The 27,961-nt window shown below is 37.1% G+C and overlaps 1 protein-coding gene across 4 annotated transcripts in view; it reads left to right on the top strand.

Annotated features, from left to right (window-relative positions):
- The window catches only part of FSTL5 (follistatin like 5), a 335,945-nt gene extending 323,903 nt beyond the window's left edge, over positions 1-12,042 (top strand). For all 4 annotated transcript variants that reach the window (XM_030015397.1, XM_030015404.1, XM_030015388.1 and 1 more), the window contains one exon: positions 9,618-12,042. In XM_030015397.1, coding sequence (XP_029871257.1) covers positions 9,618-10,320 — 703 coding nt within the window. In that variant the 3' untranslated portion in view covers positions 10,321-12,042. The remainder of the gene's footprint in view (positions 1-9,617) is intronic.
- The last annotated feature ends 15,919 nt before the right edge of the window (positions 12,043-27,961 follow it).

Here is a 27,961-nt window from a genome sequence, read left to right on the forward strand (position 1 = left end):
ATGGAGTGAGTGAAGAAAGAAACAATCTCAGATTTTACCATTCTAGCATTTACTCCAAGTGGAGTGATATGGCCACAGGCTACAGATTCCCACTTGCGTTAACTGTAAAATAAATTATTGGAAGTGTGAAGATTTGCTCTCATGTCTTACAGGCTTGAGTTGCACAGGATCCCAATATGCACTCTGACAAATGCCTTTATATGCTGTCTGATACTGTGCATGATTTCGCTGCATAGAAGAGACATGAGGGTTGAGATTTTCATAAATATTAATCAGGGATTAATGAACGGTGGGAGGCTTCTGCATATCAATCTATATGAGAGGAAACTTTGCATTAGATACACCACCATCTATCTATAAATCACTTGAGAAAAGTGAAGTACTCTCAGTATCACTTGTTGTTTTCCAGCAGCCTAATCATAAAAACCAGGCTAACAGTACATAAGCGACAGACAGAATTTCATCATGTGATTATGAATAGCTGTATTTTTTAAATTCTATTAGAAAACTAAGTGCTTTTGAAAAGTTGTAAGATTATGGTAGCTTTGGGGGTTGAGTTCAGCTATCCAAAGAACATAGAGTAATAGTGCAGACTTCTTTACTCAGGTTTAATAGCTTTGCTTTACTTTGAATGGAAAAAAAATTAGGATAGTGAAAGCTCAGCCCATGCACTTGCTGGTTTGGTTTACTGGGACCTCCAACAAAAGTCTCTTACTAATATCAATTTTGTGAAATGCCCTATTACACAGGGACTGTAGACACCACTGGTGGACAACATTTTGTTACAGCTCTGGTAAATCACCCTCTTTTATTACATAGGGCTTTTTTGGGCCCCCCAATCTACTAACCTGTGCAGTCCAAAGCTGCCTTTAACTTTAGTGACTTGCAGTACTGTTTTCTGACAAATTTGATAAGTACTATTTTTTTACAATTGCTCTTGCCTCCTCATCAGAAAGACAAAGGCTAATCTGACAATGAAAGCAACGTTAATAATCTGACACTGGCATGCTGACAAGGTTCTTGATACTGGACAGAAGGGAAGTACAGACAGATTCACCTGGTGGTTAGAAGGCAGCAATTAGATTATCGGACAGTGGGCTGAAATTTATTTGCAACTGATCATTGCTATGTGCAAGCAGGTAACTGTTCTGAAGCAGGTCTCCGTGATCTATCACTGTTCTTCCAACCTATCCACCATGATCTTCTACATTTAGATCAATAAACCTCAAAGGAATAACCATCCCAGCCTTAAAACGTCTTTCTTTCCAAGTAAAGTTATAGCTGTTATAGTTGTAACATTATACAAGCAGTTCACAAACTTCCTGAATTTGAAGACCAATGTGTTGTCAAGGGGGACATTTATTTTGAAGCTATATATGTGTGTGTATGAAAGATCAGTAATTGTAAAAGTTATTAGTAACTCACATGTAAAATTCACAATTAATTAAGACCAGAAACAGTGTAAAATTAGTTTTTTAAAAACAACTTTTTTCTATACAGTGGATGTCAAAGTGGCATCTAATACAGATTCCTCTACATACTACTTTTTTTCTTGTGTGTATGTATGAGCTAAGGTTTTGTGTCAAATCACAATTTCATGAGATTTTGTCCTGGTTTCAGCAACCACAACAGATTTGAAACACTCGGTTGCTTCTTAAAATCTCAGCATCAAATATTGAGTGGTATAAGATTAAAATCGACTGTATGTATGCAATTTTGATTGTATGAACAAAGCCAAGAAATTGGTGTTTCGTATATACACAGGCTAGAAGAGACCACGAGAACATCTTGTCTGACTTTCTGTATATACATTAAAGATTTCAAATAGTCATCCAGAGATTCGGATATCTAAATCTACATCTACTTGGATTTGGCCAAATCTTCCAAAAAAGAGCATAGTCTTTACCTGGAGATTCCCACCAAATTTATCACCTCTGTGGTAGTTTGTTGCAATGGTTTATTGTCCCCATTGTTAGAAAAAATTGCCTATTTCTAATTTAAATTTGTCTGGTTTCAGCCTGCAATCATTGTTACAATTCTTCTGTGAAATTAAAGACAACATTAGTAAACAGTATGTTCTCTCCATTCAGGTATATATATGTTGTAAATAAATCATGTCTCAATTATATTTTTCGTAAGCTAAATATATTGGACTCTCTCAGACTCTTGCTTAAAATCATTGTCTCCATCCCTCAAATGATTTTCAGATTTTTCCTTGCCCCTAATTTTTTAATATTCCTTTTTAGAAGGGCAGATCTAAAACAACATAAAGCATTCTTAATTTGGTCTCCCCAGTGTAGAATACAGGTATGAGACTGTTGCATTATTCTTACCTTTCTCTCTATATTCCTCCAAGGACTGTACAAGGGCTTTGGGGTCCTTTTTTTTTTTTTTTTTTTTTTGACTCATTATACTCAGGTCTCATATTGACCTGCATGTCTGCTATGATCCTTAAATCCCTTCATAGTCGCTGCTTTTCAGGATATTGTTGTATATGCATGTCCTGCATTCCTCATTCACATGTAAAGTTGCTTGACTTTACGCTTCGCTACGTTTGAACACATTTTGCTTAAATGAGCAACTGACTAATATAATGACTTTCCTGTCATTATTGACAACCTTAGTATCATGGACACATATTTACATCCAAATTGCCTGTGAAAATTTTGTGAAGTGCCAGAGTTGGTACCAAGCAGAAGCAAAACTTCCCTGCAAAATGATGATTCTGCATTGACAACTACTTTTTATTGCAGAGAAATTATTTTTCCTTCAGGTATCAGTTTTTATTCCAAGAAAGGTATGTCCTCCTGATATTCAGTTACCTTCAGCAAGGTTTTCTAATAAAAAAATTAAATTAGGTTTGTCTGACAAAGTTCATTTTTCCATAAACCCATGTTGACTGCATTATGTTCACTTTTTTTGTAGCTGGTTCTCATATCATCTATTTTATTATTTCCCTGGGATATGCACCAAGTTATTCAGCTTAGCTGGGATATCTGGCTTTATCTTATGAATATTTCAACAATCTTCTTCTAGACTTTCCAAATTTTCCTGTTATTCTGAGATTTATTAAAATGTTAAGAGCTAGTCAACTCTTTCAAAACTATCAGGAACAAATTATCTAACCTGACAGATACATGTTCCTATAAAAAACCTGTTTATCATCTTCCTCAGTTTTCCAAGCCTAATGGCTTGGAAAATACTTCCTCATCTTTAGGTAACAAAAGTATAGTTTCTCATTCTTTGTTGTTTTTTGGTTTGTTTTTTTTTTACTATGCCAGACATGGAATCCTTAGTTTTCCTTCAGTTTTCTTCACTTCCCCTTTTCCCTTCTGTATCTTCCCTCCAGACTTCCATTACTTTTTCCATCCTTACGCCTCTGCCTAGCAGTTCTCATAGACTAAGAATCAGTCACACAAACCCCACAGACACATGAACAGACCTCTCTCTTGATTTGTTCAGCTTCTCAAAACCCCAGCCGCACAGCTCTCACTGAGACAGGCAGACAAACAAATATATCAAACACACAGCTTGCCAAATACTTTTACATCCAAGAAGATTGGCAGCTTTGAAACTGTTTTTTCCCCGCTTCTTTTTCATCAGTATTGTTGGGCTGTTTGGTATTTATGTCTCCGTCTAGCTTTACTGAATTTTAGTTGGGGCACTGAAAAGCTACAGGCAATATCGCAGGCAGAGAAAGAATTGTTTGAACAATAGTATTGATAAAATCCTATTCGCTCTAATAAATTACTTTTGGCAGTCATACTTCTGGTTCAGGGGAGGGGGGGTAGGTCCTTGGTGAAGGTTTACCAGCTTCCCACTTCGGATCTTCTCTCCCACCCAGGTCCAAAGTCCTGTCTAATTTTAATATTCACAAATATTATTTTGACAAAGTGATTTCCTATATTCTTATTCAAAATTATATATTTTAGTTGTCTGTACTTGCTCCCATCTGTCCTTTTAGCACCTCAGTTGCAATGGTAGCCTGTAGCACGATCAGGTAGAAACTGTGTTGGGCCTTAGATAACCTGTATTTTCACCCAGACTTTGCCAACGGATCATTATGTAGCCTTAGGCAAGTCATTCAGCTTCTTTCTTCACTTGCTGTAATATTTGTAAAGTGCCTTGAAATCAGTAAGTAAAACTGCTACTTAAGTTCACTGTATCATACTGCTCACATAGCTGATCTGTTGGTGTACTCAGCTCCAAAAACATTACCTTCTAGGCTAACTTTGCATCTGCGTCCAAAGTAGAGGGTTTTTTAAAGTTTGAACTAGAAAACATTATAAAGCAAAAAGTCTTCAGCATGTTAACATTACAAGAAAGTAGAATTATATTTTTCCAGGGCTAGAGAAATTGCTACTTAAACAAAGGAAGTGAGAGCATATCTCACAAAGCTGTGTTTTCAAATTCAGAAATAAGTAGAACACAATGAATAGCATGGATAGTTGTAAATAATTTTAAGTCTGCAAAGGTGAGAAGATTTAAGAACATGAAAATGAACAATCACAGAAAAAACATTATGTTAAACTGCCCCTTGCACACTTTAAAAGTAAGATACATTGTAAATGGGTATTCGGGTATAGCTGATTATCAGAATAGATATGATTAGCTGCTGCAACAGGAGATTATAAAATCAAGTATCTAATAGCTTCAGAGCAAGGGACAGTAGGTCTCCTAAGTGCAACAAATACAGCATCAGAATAAGGTTTTTGCAATCCTGAAGCCAGTTTCTTTAGTTTTCAAGTAAACTCAATTACCAAAGCCTAAGCCACTATTTAAATTGAAAAAACAGTGTATCCAAGATACTGTAAGCTTTTTACTTGTGGCTTATAGACTGGGAACTAAATGTTACAAAGAGATAGATAAAGCTGCACAAGAAACTAAGATGTTTTGGAAAGTTGTGGTTGAAATACTTGAGACATGATATGCTATCAGCTGGTTTATGTTTTAAAATGTGTTTGCTGATTTGTTCTGGAATAAGGATGTGATTAGCCCTGAAGATCTGGAGTCCCTTGCTGTAGACAAACTTCCTTTTCTTTAAAATCTACCTGTGCTAGTGGGAAAGTTTATACCCAGATTCTGCTCTGGCTCCTAAACTATTTCATTCATACCAACCAGGTTAAGCAACAGACACTATTTAAAGCATTTAAATAATTCCACAATAACTAAATTCATCTTAATGGCATGAGTTGGGGAATGCTTATGCAAACCTCTTAGCTGGCAGAATTTAGGGGATTTGTCTGGCAGAAGGTACCACCAGGTAATGAGAAGCTGGAGGACAAACCATCGGCAGCATCCTCCTCAGTGGGGAAAGCTAGTTGTCAAGCATGAGTCTTTCCACACCTTCAGCTGGTGTAACACTTAGGGAAGGTATGTAAGACCTTATCTTTATTATAACTTTGGAGAACATATTCACCGTTTTGGTAATCAAGGGTTTTATGCAACCAAAGTTAACATAAGCTAAGTGTACCTGTGGTTCAAAAACATGTTATGCTGGGAATAATATTTGAGAAGGAAAGATTAATAACTTCTATATTCCTCTTGAAATCAATGACCTTTGAATGCAAAAATGTCACATAAATTGGTCATTAACACTGCTTAATCAAGTACTCATAAGTAAGGCAGATTTCTTTGAATCAAACTGATTTAAATCCTTCATTTTAATCATGATTTAAATCGGCAAGTAAGAATTGCTGGCTTAGATATTTGATGCTAATTTTGTTTTGCATTTGTATTTTACTTCAGAAAGAAAGTGTCATTTTCATCAGCTGGAATAATCTTTAGAATAAATAGATTTGCAAGCAGCACAAAGATTTCTTCTTTTATTTGATTGTCAGGTTCATATGTAATATATGAAAACAATTGTTTATGGGTTTGTCCAGTTTAAAATATATTTATTTAGATTCTTAAATTTGGTTTGTGGTGGAAAATGGTTAATTTTTTTTTTTTTTTAATTACTTGTGTTTTCTCTCAAGTGGGATAGATACTGGAGTGCAACTCAAAACATACAGTGAAATTTTAAGTCTTTTTCCTGAGATAAAGGTTAAATAAAGGTACCTTAAATAAAGGTACCATGAAATATGATGGACATACATATACAATAAAATGTATCGAATATGTTTGAATGTTAAATGACTGATTTATTACAGAAAACAATTTTTAACTATGTTTAATACAGTTTCTGAAAATAACAGGCCAAACTTTCAAAAGTGTTTATGTATTTAATCATATAGATGGTGTCCGATGGGATTTTCAAAATCACATAATTGCTTTTGTGTATGTTTATGTATATCTGAAAATGTCACTTGGATATTAGTCTGTGTTTTAAGTACCTACCTAAGTTAAAAACAGCTTTATGAGAGCCTTTTCTTTCTCTTTTAAATAAGAGTTCCTATTTTTCCCCATTACTTTGTATTGACATACTGGAAGAGAAAAATAACGTTTTCAAACCCAAAGTCAGCTTACTGAACTCAAACAAAAAGTTTTCTTTGTGTTCGCTATTGAAATTGAGATCAAAAGTAATTAAAGCAAAAAATGTCTGCACTATGTACTTATATTAAAATAGATTAAGTAATACTGTAAGAGCTGAAAGTAAAGTATTTAATGTATGCAGTACCTGCCACAACATTGACCTAAAATTAGATATTTTCCCTCGCTTTCACGTACCTTTCACTCATTAAAATAATGAGAATTGAGAAGGATTCATGAGCATCATATTATTTTTTAATTTATGCAAATGACATCACTAATTGATAGGAGGTTTATCTTTTAACACAGGTGTTCATAAACTTAAATGTAATTTAAGTACATTTCTTCTGAGAACAGAAATTTAAAAAATCATATTGAATAGGAGCAGACCTAAGTAAAAAAATCCATTTTTCTTTGAAAAGAATAATTTTTACCTATTTATTTTAGAAGTCAAGTAATTTTACTATATTTCTAATGTTCACCGATTTGTGTTACTGAATTTGTCTTCCCAGAATTACATAGGTTAACTCACTTTTAAACAAATTTCTCCATGTGTGGCTTAACCAGTGTGATTTTTGTCCCCTGTGTTACACCATTTCACAATAATCACAGATTCTCCCATGTATCCACTTTCTCTCTCTAAAAATACCCTAATCTCTCTTGCATGTACCATCTTCTTGCACAGCAGTATGTCCACTTTCCTCCACGTTCCTTCTCTATGTTTTCTAACCTGACACCTGTACCTGCTAAATCTGAGCCATAGGATGAATTCTTGCTGAGTTCACCCCACGCTTCCCTCTCCAGGAGCATGGTTATCCTCCACTCAGCCACCAATCTGCAACACGTGAACTCCCCCCTCCCCCCACCCCTTTACAACCTCTGCTCCTCAGACGTGGCTGATGGATTCCAAAGCAGTAACACTAGCGTAGGGCAGGGATGAAGAGAGAGTGGTCTGCGTGTAACTACATGAACCTAATTCTATTAGAAATAGGGCTGAAGATTGATTACACACAATAAACTTAACAGGTCAAGAAGTTTGGCTGAGTTTATATTGTGTATTATCTTAATTCTAATATAACTTTCTGTATTTGTTTTTGTTGCTTTTATGTTTTCTTATTTTATAGTGCTTGATTTAGCAATCTAGATATTTCACTTTTGTTTTGCATTTGATATTAATGAAACCAACAGTGATGACAATGTCTAGCCCTCAGTCAATTCTCATCCAGAAAAAAGTCCTTTTAAGATGCACTGGGTTTTTTGGTTATTGTTTTGCAGGAGTAAAGATTAAGTAGCAGATATGTGTAAGTCATTGTCCAGAATGCTGTGAACGCTCTTAGACAGTTCACTGATTGTTGTTTTACATTGGAGGCTGTTATGTGAAAGACAATCAATCAGCTAATTCTGTTGTCCTTTTGTAACCACTGCTCACATGTGTAAGGTTGGTTATTTAACACTGAGGTATACCAAAAACATTTGAAATGTCAGAACATTGCTTGCTATTTAACCTCTTCCATTACAGGATGATTCTGTACATAATACAGTACAAGTTTGTTTCTCATGACCAAAAAATGCTTACTACATAATAACGGAATCAGGAATCAACGATTTATGCCTTCCCAAAGAGGGCAGGAAAAGGATAATAATAGATGGCCAAAACAACTAAAAATCAAACTCTGCCTGATGATCCTAGTCTTCCTCTATGGCAGAACAACAGACCTTGTGAATAGAAAAGTAGCAGTAATTGTCAAGTTATTCTGACATAATTTTCATAAAGGCTCACTCACACATTTTCTAACCAAGACAATTTAATTCAGATTCCATATATTTATAAGTGGCTGAATAATCAAAGACAAAAATGATCTCATAGTGAGCTCAACTCTAATCACGGGCAGTCTGATTCACACTGGCCCTTCTTTGGGTGGGAGTTGGACCAAATGAAATCCAGAGGTCCCTACTAGTTGAAATCATTCTATGATCCTATGATACTGAAGCAGTATGCAAGGATTTTGGAGGGCGGGGCTAAAATTAAAAATGTACTTTTATCAATTCAGTAGGAAGTGCAAATATAATTTGCTTTGTCTTATGTTGGACGAACTGACTGAACAATGTCCTGAAACCTTTTTGCCTGTTACTTTGGTGGTTCACTGATAAGTAAACCTATTGGCATTGCAAAGTACCATGTGAAAATCTTGTGCTAATGTCAACTCAGTTGTTGGAACATTCTGGCTGTCGTAGTGCTCTATATCAACACAATGCGAAAGGTATTTTTAGATTATGTATCAGCATGCAGCTTCATTCTTCGGATCAAAGATTCAGAGGAAGATGTTATGTTAAGAGATGTGCCAAAGGAAAACAGCTGTTTGGGAAAAGTGCTGTGAAAGCTACTTAGGTTATAAGCAAAACTAATATACTTTCACATGACTCCATGGTTTTTGCATATATACAATCAAATGATTGTGCAGTCAGAACTTACACGTTAACATTAGAGAATAGTAATACAGTTTATATCTAAAATGTTATAAACATTCAACTCTACAATTTTAAAGTTTAACTGTATTATTCATGTTCAGTGAAAATTCCTTGATGTATGGAAAAGCATAAAGGGTCATTTAAATTGTAAGAAATATGGGGCTTGGATAGTTGGGAGGCATAAACCTAAATCCTTTTACGATATTCATTTCTACTGAATTAAAATGAGGAAGGTTCAGATAATTATCTGAATAACAATGAGCGCTGGGTTAAGTTGATGTTCTCAAGAAAGTCGAAGACCTATATGAAGTGAATTAAAATATGTGGGATGTACTATTGATATGTAATCTTTTTCTCCTTCCTGGCTTTTGTAAAAGTTATAACTGAGTATGGCTCAGAGTAATGTTTACCTTTTCCCCTATGTCAGTAGGAAAAAAACACTTTTCCCATTAATCAGATAAATGGGTTTTAGACATTTTATTTGATGCACTCTAAACTACAGTTACAAGAACACTAAAAATTAAATACTATAAACTGCTTAATATCTGAAACATCTGAAGGTGAGATATATAGCAATACACGGCTGCACATACTAACTCATCTACTTTGCTTATAATGGCTTCCCATTTGTACATAATGCATACAGACTTTCTTTGATTTTGTGCTTTTCCTTCCAGGTTTGGATTTATTCTTCATAAGGATGAGCCTTTGCTCCAGAAAATTGATCTAGAAACTATGTCGTACATCAAGACAATTAGTTTAAAGGATTATAACTGCATTCCTCAGTCACTGGCTTATACACATCTTGGAGGATATTTTTTTATCTGCTGTAAGCCTGATACCACTGGGGCTGTCCTACCACAGCTTATAGTGGATAGCGTTACTGATTCTGTGATTGGATATAATGGTGACGTAACAGGCACGCCACATGTCTCTCCAGATGGACACTACCTTGTCAGTATTGATGATGGAAAAGGTCTCATGAGGATCCAGTCCATAACAATGAGAGGAGAAATACAGGATGCATTTGACATTCACACTAATTTGCACATATCTGATGTAGCTTTTCAGCCATCATTCACAGAAGCTCATCAATACAATGTCTACTGTAGCTCCAGCACACAAACTGATGTTCTCTTCATGGAGCTCTCCTCTGGCAAGGTTAAGATGGTGAAGAGTCTGAAGGAGCCTGTCAAGGCAGGCGAATGGCCTTGGAACAGTAAGAACCGTCTTATAAAAGACAGCGGCCTTTTTGGTCAGTATCTTATGACCCCTTCCAAGGAATCTCTGTTTATCCTGGATGGACGGCTCAATAAGTTAAATTGTGAAATCACTGAAGTTGAGAGAGGCAACACAGTAATTTGGGTTGGAGAAGCATAAGGATCTGTGTAAGATATTTACCGAATTAATAGTTTTACACTACATTGCACTTAAATTACACCAGTCTTCAAATTTACACAATTTTCATTTTAAATTTTTAGACCCTTCTATACCTGTTATTTCTTTGACTTGAACACAATTTGAATCAACTTCCACATAAAAGTTACTAAAACAATGGCTATTTGGTAATGGTACTCCTTGTTAATTATCAGCTTAGATTGTGTTGTTTGACTGAAATTACTAAATATTGAAACTGATGATAAATATCATACATTATTTTAAAGGAAGTAGGGAAAAAAAACCCAAAAGCTTCAGGGAATTTAATATGATACTTTGCATTTGTAAATGGAAGACTTAAATATGATTCAAATTTTGGTTTGGTTTGCTTCAGACACAAAATAAGAGCTGTTGTACAACCTTTGACTCCTTAAACTGAAATGTTATGTCCTGTTCTGTTCAGTCCACTGTTTAATCTTTTTGTGCCTTGAAGTGAAAGTCTCACATGAAAGGTAAAGCATAGAAATTGTATAATTTATTCCCACTGTGGCTACAGGATACCTTGTCATTGGAAAGAAACTTTTGGTATCAAATTTCTAGTCTCAAGTTGTGGAACATAAATGGAGGAAAAAAAAAAGAAGTAATATTTGCAGTGTTTTCTGATCACTGCAATTTGAGGAGATTATTTTTATGGTGCGTCTTAGTTGAGAGAGCTGCTTGCAGAAGCTTAACCTTTTTTTAGAAAAAAATAGATGTTAGGTTTTTCAGCTGTCACAGGCTTTCATCAGCAAGGGGTTTCAGTTCTACTAAAGAGAAATATTGTACTTATCCTTTCAGAGTAAACCACGTTCTAAAAACCTGGCATCACAAAGCTTCGCTTATATCGTCGAGGAAACCGTTATTTAAAAACAAACAAAATGCATTTTGAGAAACTGAAAATGCAAAGAACTGAAGTCTACAACCAGTAGATAACATTTTTACTTATGCATTGTACCATTGATCCATATTTGTTAAACCATTTGGTTAGCTCAGCAGGTTTTCTATTCCATGCATCCAATTGGATTAGTGCAAAAACCAACCAAACAACAAAAACTTTGTATTTTTTTATAGTTTGTTTACTTAGAATTCTAATATTAACAATGGTTAAACATGTAAATGGGAAAAATAAGATTCCCAGAAGTAGAATAACAAGTCAGTAGGATCAGAAAGCCAGCAGTAAACAACTATCCAGACTTAGAGCAATGACTTAAAAGTTTGGGAGTATTTTTATTTTTTATTATGTTTTTGCTAAAGACTGCTTATAAGCTCTTAAGCTGACCTCCATTTACTGAAGGCAATCAGAAAAAAATATCTTTTTTTAAACAAAATTTTACTGCAATTTAGATTGTGTAAAATTGCTTAGAAATCTGGAATTTTCTAGCATTGTAATCTTGTGTGCATTTAGCATCCTGCCCTGTGTGGTACAGTAGATCTCTCTAGCTTGAGCAAACCTCCTGTTAGGTAGATTTAACTAAGATAAGAGTCTGATTACATTTCTAGCTACTGAATCTGTTTTCCTTTTTAACAACTTTTCTCCATTGTGAACAAACAAGAATCATGTAAACTGTTACTCACTTATTTGCAGTAGTCTGTCTCATGCATTTTTCTTCTGTAACTTACACCACGTGAATGTTCTGTATGTAGAAAATGCTTGACAAAAGGAGAATAAACCCCATAAATTTTAAACAGTCTTGACTTTGGTGAATGCTCCAATGTAGCCACACTGAAGTGGCATGTAACACAGACTTTATTTGAAAGCAAGGTAGAAGGGAGTTTATCTGCCTATTATTTTACATATATAAATAGTTGTATTTATATATATATAAAATAATATATAGTGTGGAAAAAAAAAAACTTTTTTAGAAGAGCTTAACTAACTGGAAAAGTTTTCTTTGCCTGCTACAAAGAAGAGCTCATCTATTAATCAATTAGGCACAGAGAAATTAGGATATAGACAGACATCTATTCTCATGCCTAGCCTCTGGAGCCAAAACCCTCTAGTCTAGAAACTGTACAAACATGTAAGCCCAAACCAAGAAGCATGCACTCCAGTAGCACAGCTAAACAACTCCCTATCCAGTCTGCTTGGTGTAGGTGGATTCTACATTTACTTTGCCCTCTCCTTGTCTAACCATTAACATTAAAGATAAGAATTGAATCCCATAATGATAGTGTGATTCCCTTGACAATGAAAGTTGTCCTGTGTTGTGCATGGTGTCTTACAATTTCTATCAAAGTCAGTTGTCAGTTTTGGCAGCATCTTACTCTTTTGTATTAGCAACATTTGGCTGGAGAAGCTTTAAAACTTGAATAGACTATGTTGCTCATTATATGTAACAGGAGACCAAACTCTCTTTGACTATGTCAGTAATACCACAGTAATTTGTCTGGTATAGAAACTGTCCCAATCAGTTTAGAATTCATGTTTGAAACCATTTTCTCTATTCCCACCCTAAGAATATCTCTGATTCCAGCTAGAGCAGTTTGGTAAAGACCTATTGCCAATTCCCTGTATTTTGTTTAGCTAGTCCAGTGTAACAGCTCAAAAACCACTGTTTGTTTCTTTCCCAGTTGTGGAACTGAAACAGCTTTCTGGTGTCCAGGAGTTGTTTGATCCCACTGAATACATGAAAAATCAAACACTGTTTTCAGTGTTTCACATTTCCCTTAATACAAACCCAGATGTAACGACAGTTGGTTTTGAATCCTCTTTCCTAATTGCTGTTGGAAGCAGAGGCAACGAATGCCTTCTCTTAACTTATGTTGAACACTCATATTTTATTTCACAAGCTGTTACAAACTTTCAAGACTTAGGATTTTCTTATGGAAATGCATTAGAGAAAAGTAGTGGAAGATAGTGGAAATGTAACGGAAGAAGCCAAATGTACATGGAAGACCAAGTTCTGTGCAGCTGCTGAAAGTTTCCACTATGCTCCTGTATGCTAACGAATTAGAGATGCGCATGTGAGGACAAGACGGAGTGCTCTTCACCAGGGATTGTGATGGTTGAGCTGCTTTTGCTAAGGTATTAAAAAAATATATTATTTATGAGACATGGAGAAAGGACTCTGTCAAGCTAATTTAAGTCACCAAAGTAAGGAAAAAAATGTTGCCAAAGTAAAAAAAATGTTACTTTTCCCTTCAGTTTGGCAGTAGGCATTTTTAGTAGTCCGTGCCTGAAGGTATCTTTTAAGCTACTATTCCATGCTGATAAACAGCTAGTTATTTGCTACACTACTATATGTACATCAATCAATATATATGAGGGATTAAAAACAGATTTTTTTTTTAAGTTTCTCTTTTATAAACTAGTAGAGAATTTTACTTCAAAATATGATCTTGCAATTTTTTCACTTTTTGCATGTGGTCCAGAGTATCATCATCTGTCTTCATTTATATGCTTTCTGACTGCTTGGTTTATAATATCAAATTGTGAGGGATTGCTAGTTAAGCAACTGCATAAATAAGTAAACTGAGCTCAGAACAACCCCTTCGGTGCCTTTAATTATATTTCCCATAAACAAATTACTTCAAACATCTAGACATATGGTGCCAAAGAGTTCATAAGTCCAAAAATAAGATGTCTTTGCAAATACGTAAGAACTATGCCTTGTATAAGCATGTCTTTAAAAACTTCAATGGAAAAAATGATGAAACAAGTTTCAAAGAACTCTACATATTTTTGTAACTGATATCAATGAGGTTAAGTGTCATTTTGAGTTTTTATTGAGCCTCCTGCTCACACCATATCATTAAGGCTGTCTGTTAAATACAGGATAAAGGGCATCTGAACATTTAAGAATGTCATAGTATTACTTAGATTTTAAATAGTGATTCTTCATCATCAGTTTCAACTTCTTTCAATTAATAGGATCTTCTGAGCTTGAATATGGTATTTCTTTGTATTATTGAACAGCTGTTTTGTTACACCAAGGCAGTGTCTGCATTTCAGTTAGGAATGAATTATTCCCAACTATGGATTACAGAATAGCAGATTTGCAAATTATGGATGTTGTATTAAGAAAAGAACATAGTTACTACATCATTTTGGTTACTTACCTGTCGTGGTTTAACCCCAGCCAGCAACTAAGCACCACGCAGCCGCTCACTCACTCCCCCCCCCACCCAGTGGGATGGGGGAGAAAATCGGGGGAAAAAAGAAGCAAAACCCACGGGTTGAGATAAGAATGGTTTAATAGAACAGAAAAGAAGAAACTAATCATGATAATGATAACACTAATAAAATGACAACAGCAATAATGAAAGGATTGGAATGTACAAATGATGCGCAGTGCAATTGCTCACCACCCACTGACCGGCACCCAGCTAGTCCCCCAGCGGCGATTCCCCACCCCCACTTCCCAGTTCCTATACTAGATGGGACGTCACATGGTATGGAATACCCTGTTGGCCAGTTTGGGTCAGCTGCCCTGGCTGTGTCCTGTGCCAGCTTCTTGTGCCCCTCCAGCTTTCTCACTGGCTGGGCATGAGAAGCTGAAAAATCCTTGACTTTAGTCTAAACACTACTTAGCAACAACTGAAAACATCAGTCTTATCAACATTCTTCTCATATGAACTCAAAACATAGCACTGTACCAGCTACTAGGAAGACAGTTAACTCTATCCCAGCTGAAACTAGGACATTACCACAAAATACTCAGTTTGATTTAAACTGAAAGAGCATGGTAAGCTTAACTGGGGCATTTGTTTTTACCTAGTGAAAGTCCAGTAACGAGATACATTGCAGGATATTTTGTAAATACATTGGTAGGTCTCAAATAATTCTAAAAAAAACCCCCATGATTACCAGTCATCTGTACTCTTTTTTCCCCCTTTCCATGGTGTTTTGAAGTGAACACCTGTAATGCATTTCAAGAGCTATCAATTAGTTGCTACAGGAACATGCCTACTGAATATTATAAAAATTCAAAATTGCATTAACTAACTCTCACTTATTCTCCTTATTCTGCCAGTTATTCTCTCAAACAACCTTAGGGAAAACCAATACAGATGGATAAGCTTTGTAAAATATTTTATAGGTCAACAGATTCCAGTTTTGTCTGATTTAACTTTATTGTGTAAATGTGTGGATTTGAACCAGGCTATGCTGTATCCTGGACAAGCACTCTCACCATTGGATAGGGTACAAAAAGGAGGAAGCCTTTGCCTGCTCTTCCTGGATCTACATTTTAAAAGAAAAGAAAGGCCACATCTTCAAAAACTGTAGATGGCTATTTTCAGCTTTCTGAACTCGGATCCAAAGCGGTGGGAGGCACCTTCTAACCTTCTAACTCTTCTCAGTAGCAAACTGAAGTCATAGTGGGGTCCTATACCCTGTGTCAGTTCCATTAGCTACATCTAGACCATCTTTTTCATCCTCTGCCACTCCAAGCTCTAATTGTGAGGTACCCAACATTTTCCATTGAGATAGAGGACTCCTAACGATAAGCTAAAGAAAACCACTTATCAGCAATACCTAACCCTAAGGCACTTTCTGACTCTAAATTAGCTCTAAGTCCTCAAGCAGCATGTATCAACCAGTAGCAATGTGACTTGACAGTACCCTGTTTCTGCCAGGTTGTGGCCAATTTCAGAGCTTCAATGAACGACATTGTTTGGGATTTGTGTGGTGGGGTTTTGGTAGAGGGGGAGGGGTCGCAGGGGTGGCTCCTGTGAGAAGCTGCTAGAAGCTTCCCCAGTTCCAAGTCGGACCCACCTCTGTCCAAGGCCGAGCCCATCAGTGACAGTGGTAGTGCCTCTGGGAGAACAGATTTAAGAAGGGGAACCTGCAGTGAGTAGTGGGATTCTGCAGACACTGAGGTCAGTGAGGAAGGAGGGGAGGAGGTGTGCCAGAGGAGGGGATGCCCCTGCAGCCCGTGGTGAGACGGCAGGCTGTCCTCCCCAGCCCACGGAGGGGAGCGGGGGAGCAGATGCCCACCTGCAGCCCGGGGAGAGAGGAGCCCACGCCGGAGCAGGGGGATGCCCCCCAAGATGGACGTGACTCCATGGGAAAGCCTGCATTGCAGCAGTCTGTGCCTGAAGGACTGCGGCCCGCAGAAAGAACCCATGCCAGGGAAGTTCCATGGAGAATTGTCTCCCAGGGGAGGGAACCCAGACTGGAGCAGGGGAAGAGTGAGGAGTCCTCCCCCTGAGGAGGAAAGAGCGGCAGAGACAATGTGTGATGAACTGACCCCAACTCCCATTCCCTGTCCCCCTGTGCTGCTGGGAGGGGAGGAGGTAGAAAGAACCAGCAGTGGAGTCGAGCTGGGAAGGAGGGAGGAGTGGGGGAAAGTGTTTTAAGATTCGGTTTTACCTCTCATTATCCTTGTTTTGGTTTGATTTTTAGTAAATTAAATTGATTTTGTGTCTTCCCCAAGTTGAGCCTGTCTTTTGCCCATGACCATAGGTGGTGACTGATCCCTCCCTGGAGTGTTTCTTTCTATTTTCTCCTCATCATCCCACCGGGACCATGGTGGGGAGTGAGCAAGAGGGTTTGTGGTGCTTTGTTGCCAGCTGGGCTTAAACCACAACAAACATAAGCCCAAGATAAAGATTACTATGGATGAAGAGAAAATAAAAAAAACCCAATACATATCAAAACCTTCCTTGCTTGCACAAGTAACCAGAAAAATGTTTAAAATAGGGATCAATATACAATGAATAATTTTGTTTCCTTTAAAACATCTTTGCAAAATATCAGATTTTGTAGGACTGTTATCACAAACTTATTTTACACATTTATTTCTAAAATCCTTCAAAACTTTACTAAGTTCTGTGTTAAAACAGTGAAGGTTTCCAGCATAAATTTATTCATGACTATGCCATTTGTTGTGATATAATTCTTTGCCTTAAATGATTCTAATGCTTGTTTGTTAATTTTCAGACTGTATGTGTAAACAATTGTCGCAACTTCTCACTGGTTTTTTTTGGTGACAAATGCTTGATCGCCATGGTTGTTTTCATAGCTGTTACAGTTGAAGTTCAGCTTTCTTGAATACAGGTGGCCTGACTGAAAGCATTAATCTGAACAAGGGGAAGAGCTGGAACCTTATTTTCCATTTTTTGCTGGCAGCCCTATGAGGAGAGCTGAGGTAAAGGGACTTTTTCAGCCTGGAGAGGAGACATCTTTGGGGAGGCCTAATAGCAGCCTGCTAGTACCTATGGGGAGGTTATAAAAAAGGTGGAGCTAGATTCTTCACAGCCATGCATAGCAGGAGGACAAGACACAGCAACATGAACTGAAGCAAGAGTTTCAGCCTGGATATAAGGAAAAGCCAAGCATGGCAGTGGCTTGCCCAGAAAGGCTGTACAGCCTTCATCTTTGGAGATTTTCAAACACCTGGCTGGATTACACCTGTCTGACCTTTAGCTGAACTGGCTTTGAGCAGGGTGTTGGACTAGAGATCTTCCAAGGTCCCTTCAAGCCTGAATTACCTTGTGATTCTATGACTACGACTTGGGGATAGAAACAGTAGCAATCTTAATTTGTTTCTGTTGTTTAAGTTTCTGACTGAGCTTGCACAGCAGGTATTTAAATGTACACTTGCAAATGAAAAACCCAAGTGTTAAGGTTGGGCTGAAATATGGCCTAAGCAAAACTCAAAAAGTAATATGTTTTGTCACTTGAAATCCTTAGCCCTGAACATCTCATCTTAAACCAAGGATATTGTCATTTTGAAATCTGGAATACATTTCTTGGCTTCCAGGAAATCCCAAGCTGATAATAGAACTTGCACAGGATGCAATGTGTGAAGGTAAGTGCTCCTTTCTGTATATCTGAAGAATAGCTATAGCAGACGAAAGGGATACTTGAGAACACCATTGTAGATAAGGTCTCTTAATGCTCTGATACAGCATATGTCCAAATGTGAACACACCCACTTAAGTGTATCCTTGGTCACAACTCTTCAAGTAAAACTGTTCCGGGCATTTCATTGAGACCTAACAGGTAGATATATAATATGGTTCAGTAGCAAAATAAAAGATTTGTTGACTTGCTAATCAATTTGAGATAGAAGAACTCATGTCATATCTATAGTCGTCTCTCCAAAGGAAACACTTTAATATGGAGAAAGTTCTGTTCATCTCTCATCAGTTTGTATTTTGCATTTTGGTTTTCATTTTAAGCAGGTCCTAAAGAAACTTACTAATGACTTTTGTTTTGAGGTTAGCAACAAAAATGTAGAACATATAGGAAGAAAAAAAAAAGATGTATTTAAGTATTTTTCAGCTGTAATGACCCATAAGTATGAATTAAATTTTCTGTGAATATAGTTGTCAAGATGGGGAAAAGCATAGGCTTAACTCTGCATCTCAAAAATCCTGATTTCAGCCAAATTTAGAAAAAGACAAGACAGAACACACTAGGTGAGAGAGAGGAAAAAGTCATTCAGAACATGAATATCTAATAATTAGAGAGATGTGAGATGGTGTCTAGCAGCCAGGTACCTTTGCATTTGTACCACACTGAGTATGTTTCACTGTGACCAACCTCCCCCAGTGGAGGAAGACTCAGAGGAGAAGGGCAAAAATAATGAGCTCAGGGTAGAATGTAAATAATGACCACCAATTATTGTAAAGAAAGCTGCGCTTTTAGTGGGACTGGAGAGTAACCTTTGTTTTACATACATGGCTATACTAGTGAGTCATCAGGTTGTATAAACAGCTTTCCCTGAGATAATTAGTGGAAAGTAATGTCTTTGTGAGCTAGCCAGAGCAGCATGGGGGGAGAAAGGGTATATGTGGCTCAACCTAACATTAAGTTTAAAAACTGGCCAGCTAATAAAATTAACTTTGAAGGGAGCAATGGGCTTGACCTGGCTTCAACCCTTGTATTCCTTCCTGGTAACTGGGCACGCCCAGCATCATGATGGTGAGCATATAGAGACTGGTAATGGTAATCATTTTTGCATGGTGATTCAGCTGTGTACTGCAATAGCTGTATTGTGCTTGTGTTGTGATTTCAGTATACTGCTGTATCACTCTACTAAATCAAAATCCTATGCAATGACAATTATATCAAATAAGTAAATCTGATATTAAACTTTAAACCCTCCTTATGTGGAATATCTAAAAGAACCTAGTCAGAGGGTATTGGACTCTGACATTCACCCACTCCATTTTGTATAATACTGGAATGAAAAAAAAAAAAAAATTCAGCCTTACAGTACTTCATGGGATCACAATAAGAATGAAATTTGGAAGAAACAGGCAAAATCTTAGTTATGCCAGTGTTAGGAGTTCTTTCATGGTCTGTGAGCATCACATTATGCAGAACACAGTAAAGGCAACAAAGACAATGTGGTGAGCTATTTCATTCTTACATTGGGAAAGGAAGAGATTATGATGGGTCTGTAATTTAAGAGTTAAACTGGTGTTTTATACCTGCAAGGCAGAGATGTTTACATTCTTTGACACAGGTAATTGAAATCAACTTCCAGATTGTTTGAGGGGGTTTGTGGTATTTTTGGGGGGTTTGGTTTTGGTTTTGGGGTTTTTTTTAAATAGTAACATGGAAAGAAGTCTTCAGAGAAAGTACTAACAAGACTATTTTTCAGAACAAAAATTTATTGACATCAGTTTTATAAAAATTCATAACCAGAAGTTAAATATATGTATTTCACTTGAATCTCTCCTATCTGTCACCTCTTAATGGGTTAAATGCGCTGTTTGGTGTGCCACTACTTTAAAAATAATTTTAAACTGTCTTCGGTGAGCTATCTTTCACAAAGTATGACAAATTCAGTTACTGGTAAAAGACTGAAAGACACTGAAACTGCCTTTTTCTGTTTAGAAGTAATGCATGAAAAATTGCTTCTTCTAGCTTATGAATATTAAAATTGTTCTTATTTTAATCTGATAGATGAAAAAATAGCTTCTTGTTATTAGTCATGATGTTAATGTTCTTATTTTTAATCTTCCTAAGGTAGTGTGTCCTTTATCTTTCCACAAGGATGGACAATAGTTCTCTCATTTTGCAATACTTCTTTTTATATTTTTCTCTAGTAATGAAAACTTAGGTATGTGCCTTCCTTTCCTGTCACAAGTTTAAAAAAAGGATTTCTCCCCCCATCTTCCTGTGCAAGGTGTGTAATGCAAATTATTAATGTGAACACGCTCTTTAAGACATAAACTGTAAACTTAATTATAAAAAAACACAAAAAGAATAATCAGCATTATTTTTTCATCTCAGTAGACCTATGCTAAATCATTGTTAATGATGCAGCCATACCCTGTGAGGAGGTAGAAGCAACAGCATATTTATATTGAAGATTGCATAAGGAAAAGTTATTGCATAAATGAGAAGGGAAGAGGAGCTAGGTCTCCAAGTTACTGCAAAATTAGTTTTGAAGTGTCTTAATTAAAATTGTAAATAAATAGCTATTTCCTCTATGATTACTGTAAGGATTAGCTAACAATATACACTTGTAAACTGTACTTGGATGCTCTTCCCAAACAAAAAGTTTCTTCTGATACTTTGGGAGCAGAGCTGCATAATTTACACTGTTCAGGCTGGACTGTCAGACTTCCATATCCTCTCCTCCACTGTTTGGTGGCTTCTGGCTCCTCTGTATTTCCAGTTAAGTGGACTTCTGGTGTGGCATTCCTGCTATCTTGTCCTCTTTTCCCCCGTAAGCTTAAATACAACATTCAGCACTGCTATGGTAGCAAGTGAACCCACTAGATCAGCATGACCATTCCAGTTGTATCTAATGCCCAAAGAAATTTTGGCTGAAATGACTTATCATTCTCTCTCAAATCCTATTAAAATTCCACAAAATACTGCTTTTACTTTGCTTGCTTTGTTAAGCTGCATTTACCTTGGCTCAGTCTTGTGATGAAGAGACGTTTTCCTACTTCTGTCTTTTTTTAAAACCCAAATAAGATATCTTTCTTTCAGTTCACTAAAGGGAGGTGTTGGCCTCATTTTTTGCACCTCTTTGTTTACTCTAGAGGAGAATGGGTATCTTGTAGAGCTAGTCTTTTATATCTCCTAGCAGCAGTACTTTGTGTGTACTAAGGAGGAAAGCCATGAGAGAGAGGCATCACCATGTCAGTCAAGATCTGTGTAGCAGGAAACAAAAGCAATAAGCACTACAGTACTTTCATCCCATGTTTGCCTCCTGCTATTTCACATGCTGGGGATGATGACAATTACAGGGAGATACAGTAATGGATGTTGTTCGGTACAGTTTGACTGTGGCTGGGAGCAAGCAGGTGGAATACTAACTTCAGTTCAGCACAGGAAACTTCAGTGGTTTTGGGCCCAGTAAGTGGTGAAGATAAACATCGTTTCCAGATTTCAAACCAAACATTGCACACAGCCCTCCAAAAGACAGGGTCTAATAGAACTCCAATCAATGCCAGGGCACTGCTGTTTTGGGCTGAGGAAGCTTTCTCAGAGGAGCTAAAAGTCCTTAAGGTTGCCTTACTTTTTCATCATTATTATATTTTTCATTATCACTTTTATCATTAATACTGGCTTTGGCACCCATATCCTATTGTTCTGTAACAGAAATATTGCTACTTTTATCACCTTGGCTATATGCCGATAGAAGAAATGATTGTGTGTCCCTATTTTTCATGCTTGCCCTCATTCTGTTTACTGACATAAGTAATTATGCATAAGACACAGTAAAGCTGTGATGTCTAAGGGAAGAAGCAAGGTCTCCTAGGAGGGGTAAACTGTTTATTAACTACTTGCCATAATGTGGAAAAAAACAGAAAAGTTTGTACATAAATGAAGCCCTTCTTCAGAAAAACCTAAATATCTGATGAGCTTTAGTTAAAAAATGAAGGGCTTATATGATCAACACACATACATTAGAGTATCTAATAACCTACCCGGTGTTCCACTGAGTATGCTTCTGGTTCCCTAAACATTTTACATGTGCCAAGGACTGAATATCCTAAGTTCAACAAATGTTTCTGTTCTTTAAGGATTTTGTTAATACCATAATACTCCTATTGCTTTATCATCTAGAAAGAGTTTTGTCATTGGATCTATCCTTTTTTTTTTTTTTTTTTTTTAATTAGAAAACTCTTATTTTTAAGATCTAATAAACCCTATTTTATTTAGCGGTTCAGTTACTGACTGTAGATTTTCATTGACTGAGATTGATCATGGTTTACACACCTTGCAGACAGATGATAATTTAGTAATATGTAAAATTACAGAATTAAATTTCCCTGTTTCTCCTCCAAATATACTTCCATTTGAATCACAGTCTTTTGGGGAATTGAGGGTACTATATTCCCACTCTGCCTTTTATTATTTGATATCAATATAATTCCAAACAATTCTTCAAGAATCTTTTTTTTTCTGACACACAGACATATAGTAGAAAGGAGGAAAATAGAAAACTTTTCCTTTTTTTTATTCTAAGCTTCAGTAATTCTGAAATATTTTTCCCATTACTAGTTTATACAAGTGAACTGCATGGTTGAAATTCAACAACTCTAGTGTTCAGATAGTGCTGTATTACCAGTTATCTCTTGTCTTGTTGTTCAAGGCAATCTTTTTTTTTTAATTGTAACTCTTAGATTTCTATTAGTGTTTGTATTATTATTTGTACCTGAGAATCAGTTTGCTTGTAGGATGAGCACAATTTTATAATATTCCTTTTCACATTGCCAGAACAACTGTGAAATCATTCATTTAATGAAAAACATTTCGTTTCATCAGAATAAAAAGTCTTTGTAGTATTCAAAGTCAGGACTTCACAGAGTTCACCTGCAATTTACCTAAAGTATGGCTCTCCCTTTCTCTAGCTGTTGAGTAACAAAGTGTATTTGCATCAACATACTCTAGCACCAGACAGTGAATAGGGAGGATGATAGCAATGTTGTGATTGGTGGTGGTCACCAAAGGTTTCCTAACAACGAAAGTAAACTCGAAAAGTAGTGAAATATTTTAAAATTTCAGCTACACCCAAAATGTTAATTTAGAGTGCCCATAGTATAGGAGGAAGCCAGAAGCAGAAAATTATCTATATGCTTTTCTGTTGATATTTTCCCTTCTAATTCAAAATGGTATCAGGTATTATTGATTTTAAATGCTGTAATATGATTTATCATTCTTTCCAGTTAGATTGCATCAATTGAGGAGATTTCTAAGAGTCAATATAGTAATTCTTCTGTCTCTTTCAAATACACACAGTGTTAGGCATATCATAGGTGACTAGATAATTGCAAAAAAATGCTATTCGTGCATTTCATTTTCCTTTATAATTTCAAATAATGTATTGAGCTGCTTCTTAGAGGTTTCCCTTTTTAGTGCTCCCTATACCAATATTTTACTTCTTTGTGCAAGCAGTTTATCCTCTACCTCCTCATTAACAATGACTACATCCAGAATAGTTATTTTAGTGATTTGTAACTATTAAGTAATAATTCTCTGTCTGGGCACAGATAATACACTTTGCCTTGTTCCTTAAAGTTTAACAAACCATGTAGTTCAAAGTTCTATCAAATCCCTTTTCTCCTCTCGAGTGAGATGCTGGTAATTTTCAGTTTGAGAAAGGTCCCTCTATCAGGAAATTTTTGTCAGTAGTAATCACAGGAATGGCTTTGGCATTTCATATAAAATAATTACAGCAAAGTACTTGATGGATAATTGCATGACAAAATATAGTTTGCTTTCCTTTTGGCTGTTTGAAAGATATTGTTAAATCAGTGCATAAAAAAGAAGCCCAACCTAATATGCCGTTGGCTGCATTTGGGAAGAACAGAAACCTCAAAACACCTTTTTTTCCTTACTGGTGTTCAGAAGAACACGTTGGCAGGACAGTGTGGACATATAGTGTCATATCATGTAAAGAAGCCTGAGCATTCTGAATCACAGAAAAGACCTAGAGAGTGATTTACCTTTATTTAGCCTGTTTTTCAAGTGCATTCAAACCAAAATAGACTTTTCATTCCCTTCAGGTATTTGGTAACTAGGACAGGAGAACAACCTCAGCACTCTCCACTGGCAAATTCAGATTCTGAACAGACCTGACAAGAAAATATAAAATGCAGCAAAGTCTAAGATGAATCTGAGGCTGAAGCATTTATATCAATAAAAAATTCTTTTGCTAATATACTACCCAATCTGCTTTAAGAATCACAAGCAAACTATTTTTTCTACTACAAAATACTATACAGCATTCCACTTGGATTTCATGTGCTGCTTAGTGTGATTTCATTGATTTTAGTGAAGTTGCTCTTGTCTTCCAGTAGGATAAATCAGACCCTGTTTCAATTTATTGTTTCTGAAACTGCTAAATATCCAAGACTTGTGGAGAATGAAGCAAGTTTGTTGTAATTTGAGAAGAGAGAAAGACTGAAAAGTGAAAACATGTGAAAACAGATCTGAGTGCAACAAAGCAACGCACTACAGAGCCATTGCAGAAAAGAAACACAATGTTTTCATCCAAAGTAGACATGATATGGGGATGTCCATTCTGTTATGTAGAGTTCTTTCCAAATAAATGGGAACATGCAATTGTATGTCCTAGCTTGCTGAAGGGTAAAATTTGTTACCAGGCTTAACCGTCATCTCAGTATTTACATGTGCTTAGTATAGTTTGAGCTTTTCTATAAGGAAACAAAGATGATGGAAGGTGTCGTGGTTTAACCCCAGCCAGCAATTAAGCACCACGCAGCTGCTCACTCACTCCCCCCCCCACCCCCCCAGTGGGATGGGGGAGAAAATCGGGAAAAGAAGTGAAACTTGTGGGTTGAGGTAAGAACGGTTTAATAGAACAGAAAAGAAGAAACTACTAATGATAATGATAACAATAATAAAATGACAACAGCAATAATGAAAGGATTGGAATGTACAAATGATGCACAGTGCAATTGCTCACCACCTGCCGATAGACACCCAGTTAGTCCCTGAGCGGTGATCCCCCACTCCCCCCAGTTTATATACTGGGCATGATGTCACATGGTATGGAATACCCTGTTGGCCAGTTTGGGTCAGCTGCCCTGGCTGTGTCCTGTGCCAACTTCTTGTGCCCCTCCAGCTTTCTCGCTGGCTGGGCATGAGAAGCTGAAAAATCCTTGACTTTAGTCTAAACACTACTTAGCAACAACTGAAAACATCAGTGTTATCAACATTCTTCTCATATGAACTCAAAACATAGCACTGTAGCAGCTACTAGGAAGACAGTTAACTCTATCCCAGCTGAAACCAGGACAGAGGGCTGGACTGAAACAGAACTTACGCTGAACTTTGGGGGTGGGAGCGGCATTCACAACCCACAGCTGAAAGCCCTAGTTCCTCTGACACAGCATGGGGAGAGTTGGTATCTCAGGAAGACGATTCATAGAAACCATCGAGCTGGATGGGCTTTCTCATTATTACCCATCCCAACATAAACAAATTAGGTGGCAATTTCCAGGCTTCTAGGAGGTGCTTTTAGATTTGTGTGTATTGGATATTGTGGACAGATATTTGTTTATTTGATCTAATTACTTATGTTAGAATGGCATCAAGCCCAGGGTAAGAAGACCCTGCAGAATTAGACCCCACTGTTTGTCTGGCAGAAAGAGCCTACTCTCTGCTGACACTTCTGTCTGGAATAAATCCTCATATTGCTTAGCACTGTTAAAATAGAGTCAGATCTTGATATGCCCAGAAACAGACACTTTGTCTTCCAGAAAATATGTTGAAGGAAGCTGACATGCACAAGAGAATTTAGGGGCCCAAGTTGTGGAGGCAGGTAAGCACAGGTTTTATGGATCTAAATTTTGTACTCAGGCATTTTATATAATTTGTAGGTCTAACACTTAACGACAATCAAGCATCCACTGGAATTCACAACACGTGAATGGAAGTTTTGTGAGAAAACATAAGTGTTTTAAGCACCAAAGTCGCTTGTGCCTCACCAACCCAGTCACAAATGAACTTTTTTTCAAAGAAAATGTGTACAAATTCCATACGTTTCTACTATGAGCACAAACTAAGCAAATGTTTTCTCCCATTTATAAGACATACATACTGGGGTTGATCTCAAGGCAGGTCAAGCAAATCCTGACCATTTCTGAGCCGTAAGGTTTAAAACACCAAATGAAAAAGTACTGGGAGAAATAACCACATACCAGGAAACTAGTTCACTTTGTTTTCCTTTTTTAATGCAATGGAAGTAAATGACAACATGAAAAAGCTGAGAGAGCTCTGCACTAGTCCACTGCAATAGCAGCCACTTGGTTTCCACACTCTTGCAGATTATTAGCAAATGCCAGAGTTGCTAAGAATTGCTCCTCTGCTGCACAAAGTAACTATTGTGGTTTGTCTCTTATCTCTGAAAAAACATGCAAACGAAGCCCTGCAAGCAGGAAAAAATGGGCCTTCTTCAGTTTGTTACATTCATACTGTCAGACTCCAGTTAAAAAAACAGTATGACTAGGACAAAAAAAATTTTAATCAGCTTACTGGAAGCCTCAGTCACAATAGTGGCAACATGCTCTCTGTTAGTATTCCTTTGTTTTATAAAATCTGAAAGAATTTTTTTTCTCCATAATATTCTCTAATGCTAATACCTGAATTGGAGCAGTATGTGGCTGTATGCCATATCACATTTTTCTGCTGAGCAGAAGCATCGTGTGACATTCTGAGGCAAACACTTTTATCCTGGAACCCCAGAAGAACTCAGCGGGATCCACTGGCTTACACAGCACAAGATGCCAGATTGTCTCTGAATTTGGCAGCAGCTTTTGTCACAGTCTCAGGCAAGATGCTACCTGCGGGTTAGGTGCCACGCATCAGCAGGATCTCTCCCATTGCTTCTGCTTTCCCTTCCTTCTTAACATACAATGAATAAAGCAATGAGGGAGCAAAAAAATATATGGTAGTGCTTCCGGGGAAGCAAAGATCTCATGAACACCTTGGTGAGCATATTTATGGTTGGACTTGACAATCTTAAAGGTCTTTTCCAACCTAAATGATTCTATGATTCTGTATTCTTCAATGGGAGACTACAGACCACTGTGTAACTAGTGCCACAACTGTGTACTGGTTCTGCTAAATTTGGCTTTCTAATCTAGGTATAGCACAGTTGCTGCAGAACTTGTCAGGCACATAGAAGACCCCTGGGATGAGGCGCACATTCACAGAAGGACCTGAGACTCAGTCATCCAGTTGGGGAGTCAACAAAATTCTTCCTGTTCGGATGCAAAAGTCCTGGGATCTTCTTGCAGAGGACAGAATGCTGACAGGATGTCAACCTGAATGAGGATCACCTGAACAAGTTGAGGGCAGAGATATGAGTCCTCAGTAGACTGCCACAGCATAAGCTGGGTAGGGATATAGATCCTCCTGTGTTTCAAAGGAAGGTGGCACTGTGCAACATTTTAAAATCTAGCTGTGTAGCAGAGTGGTTGTAGGGTTGTCTTGAGCAATAATGCTGCAGCTTTGAGTCTATTGATGGATTTGGGGCTCAGAGTCCAGCAATGCAGCCTTCCAGCTGCAAACAGAGGGAAATTCTGCATCTTCTCACCTCATAGAGGTGAGGCTAAGACTAGTGTTTGAAGTAGATGAGACATGAAAAAAGACATGAGGGTGGTGACTGTTTTCTGGACTGCTGCAGCATGTCAGGGCCCTGAGGGCACCAACAGGCTG

The sequence above is a fragment of the Aquila chrysaetos genome, chromosome 1 (genome assembly GCF_900496995.4).
Source record: "Aquila chrysaetos chrysaetos chromosome 1, bAquChr1.4, whole genome shotgun sequence".
Taxonomy (NCBI): Eukaryota; Metazoa; Chordata; class Aves; order Accipitriformes; family Accipitridae; genus Aquila; species Aquila chrysaetos.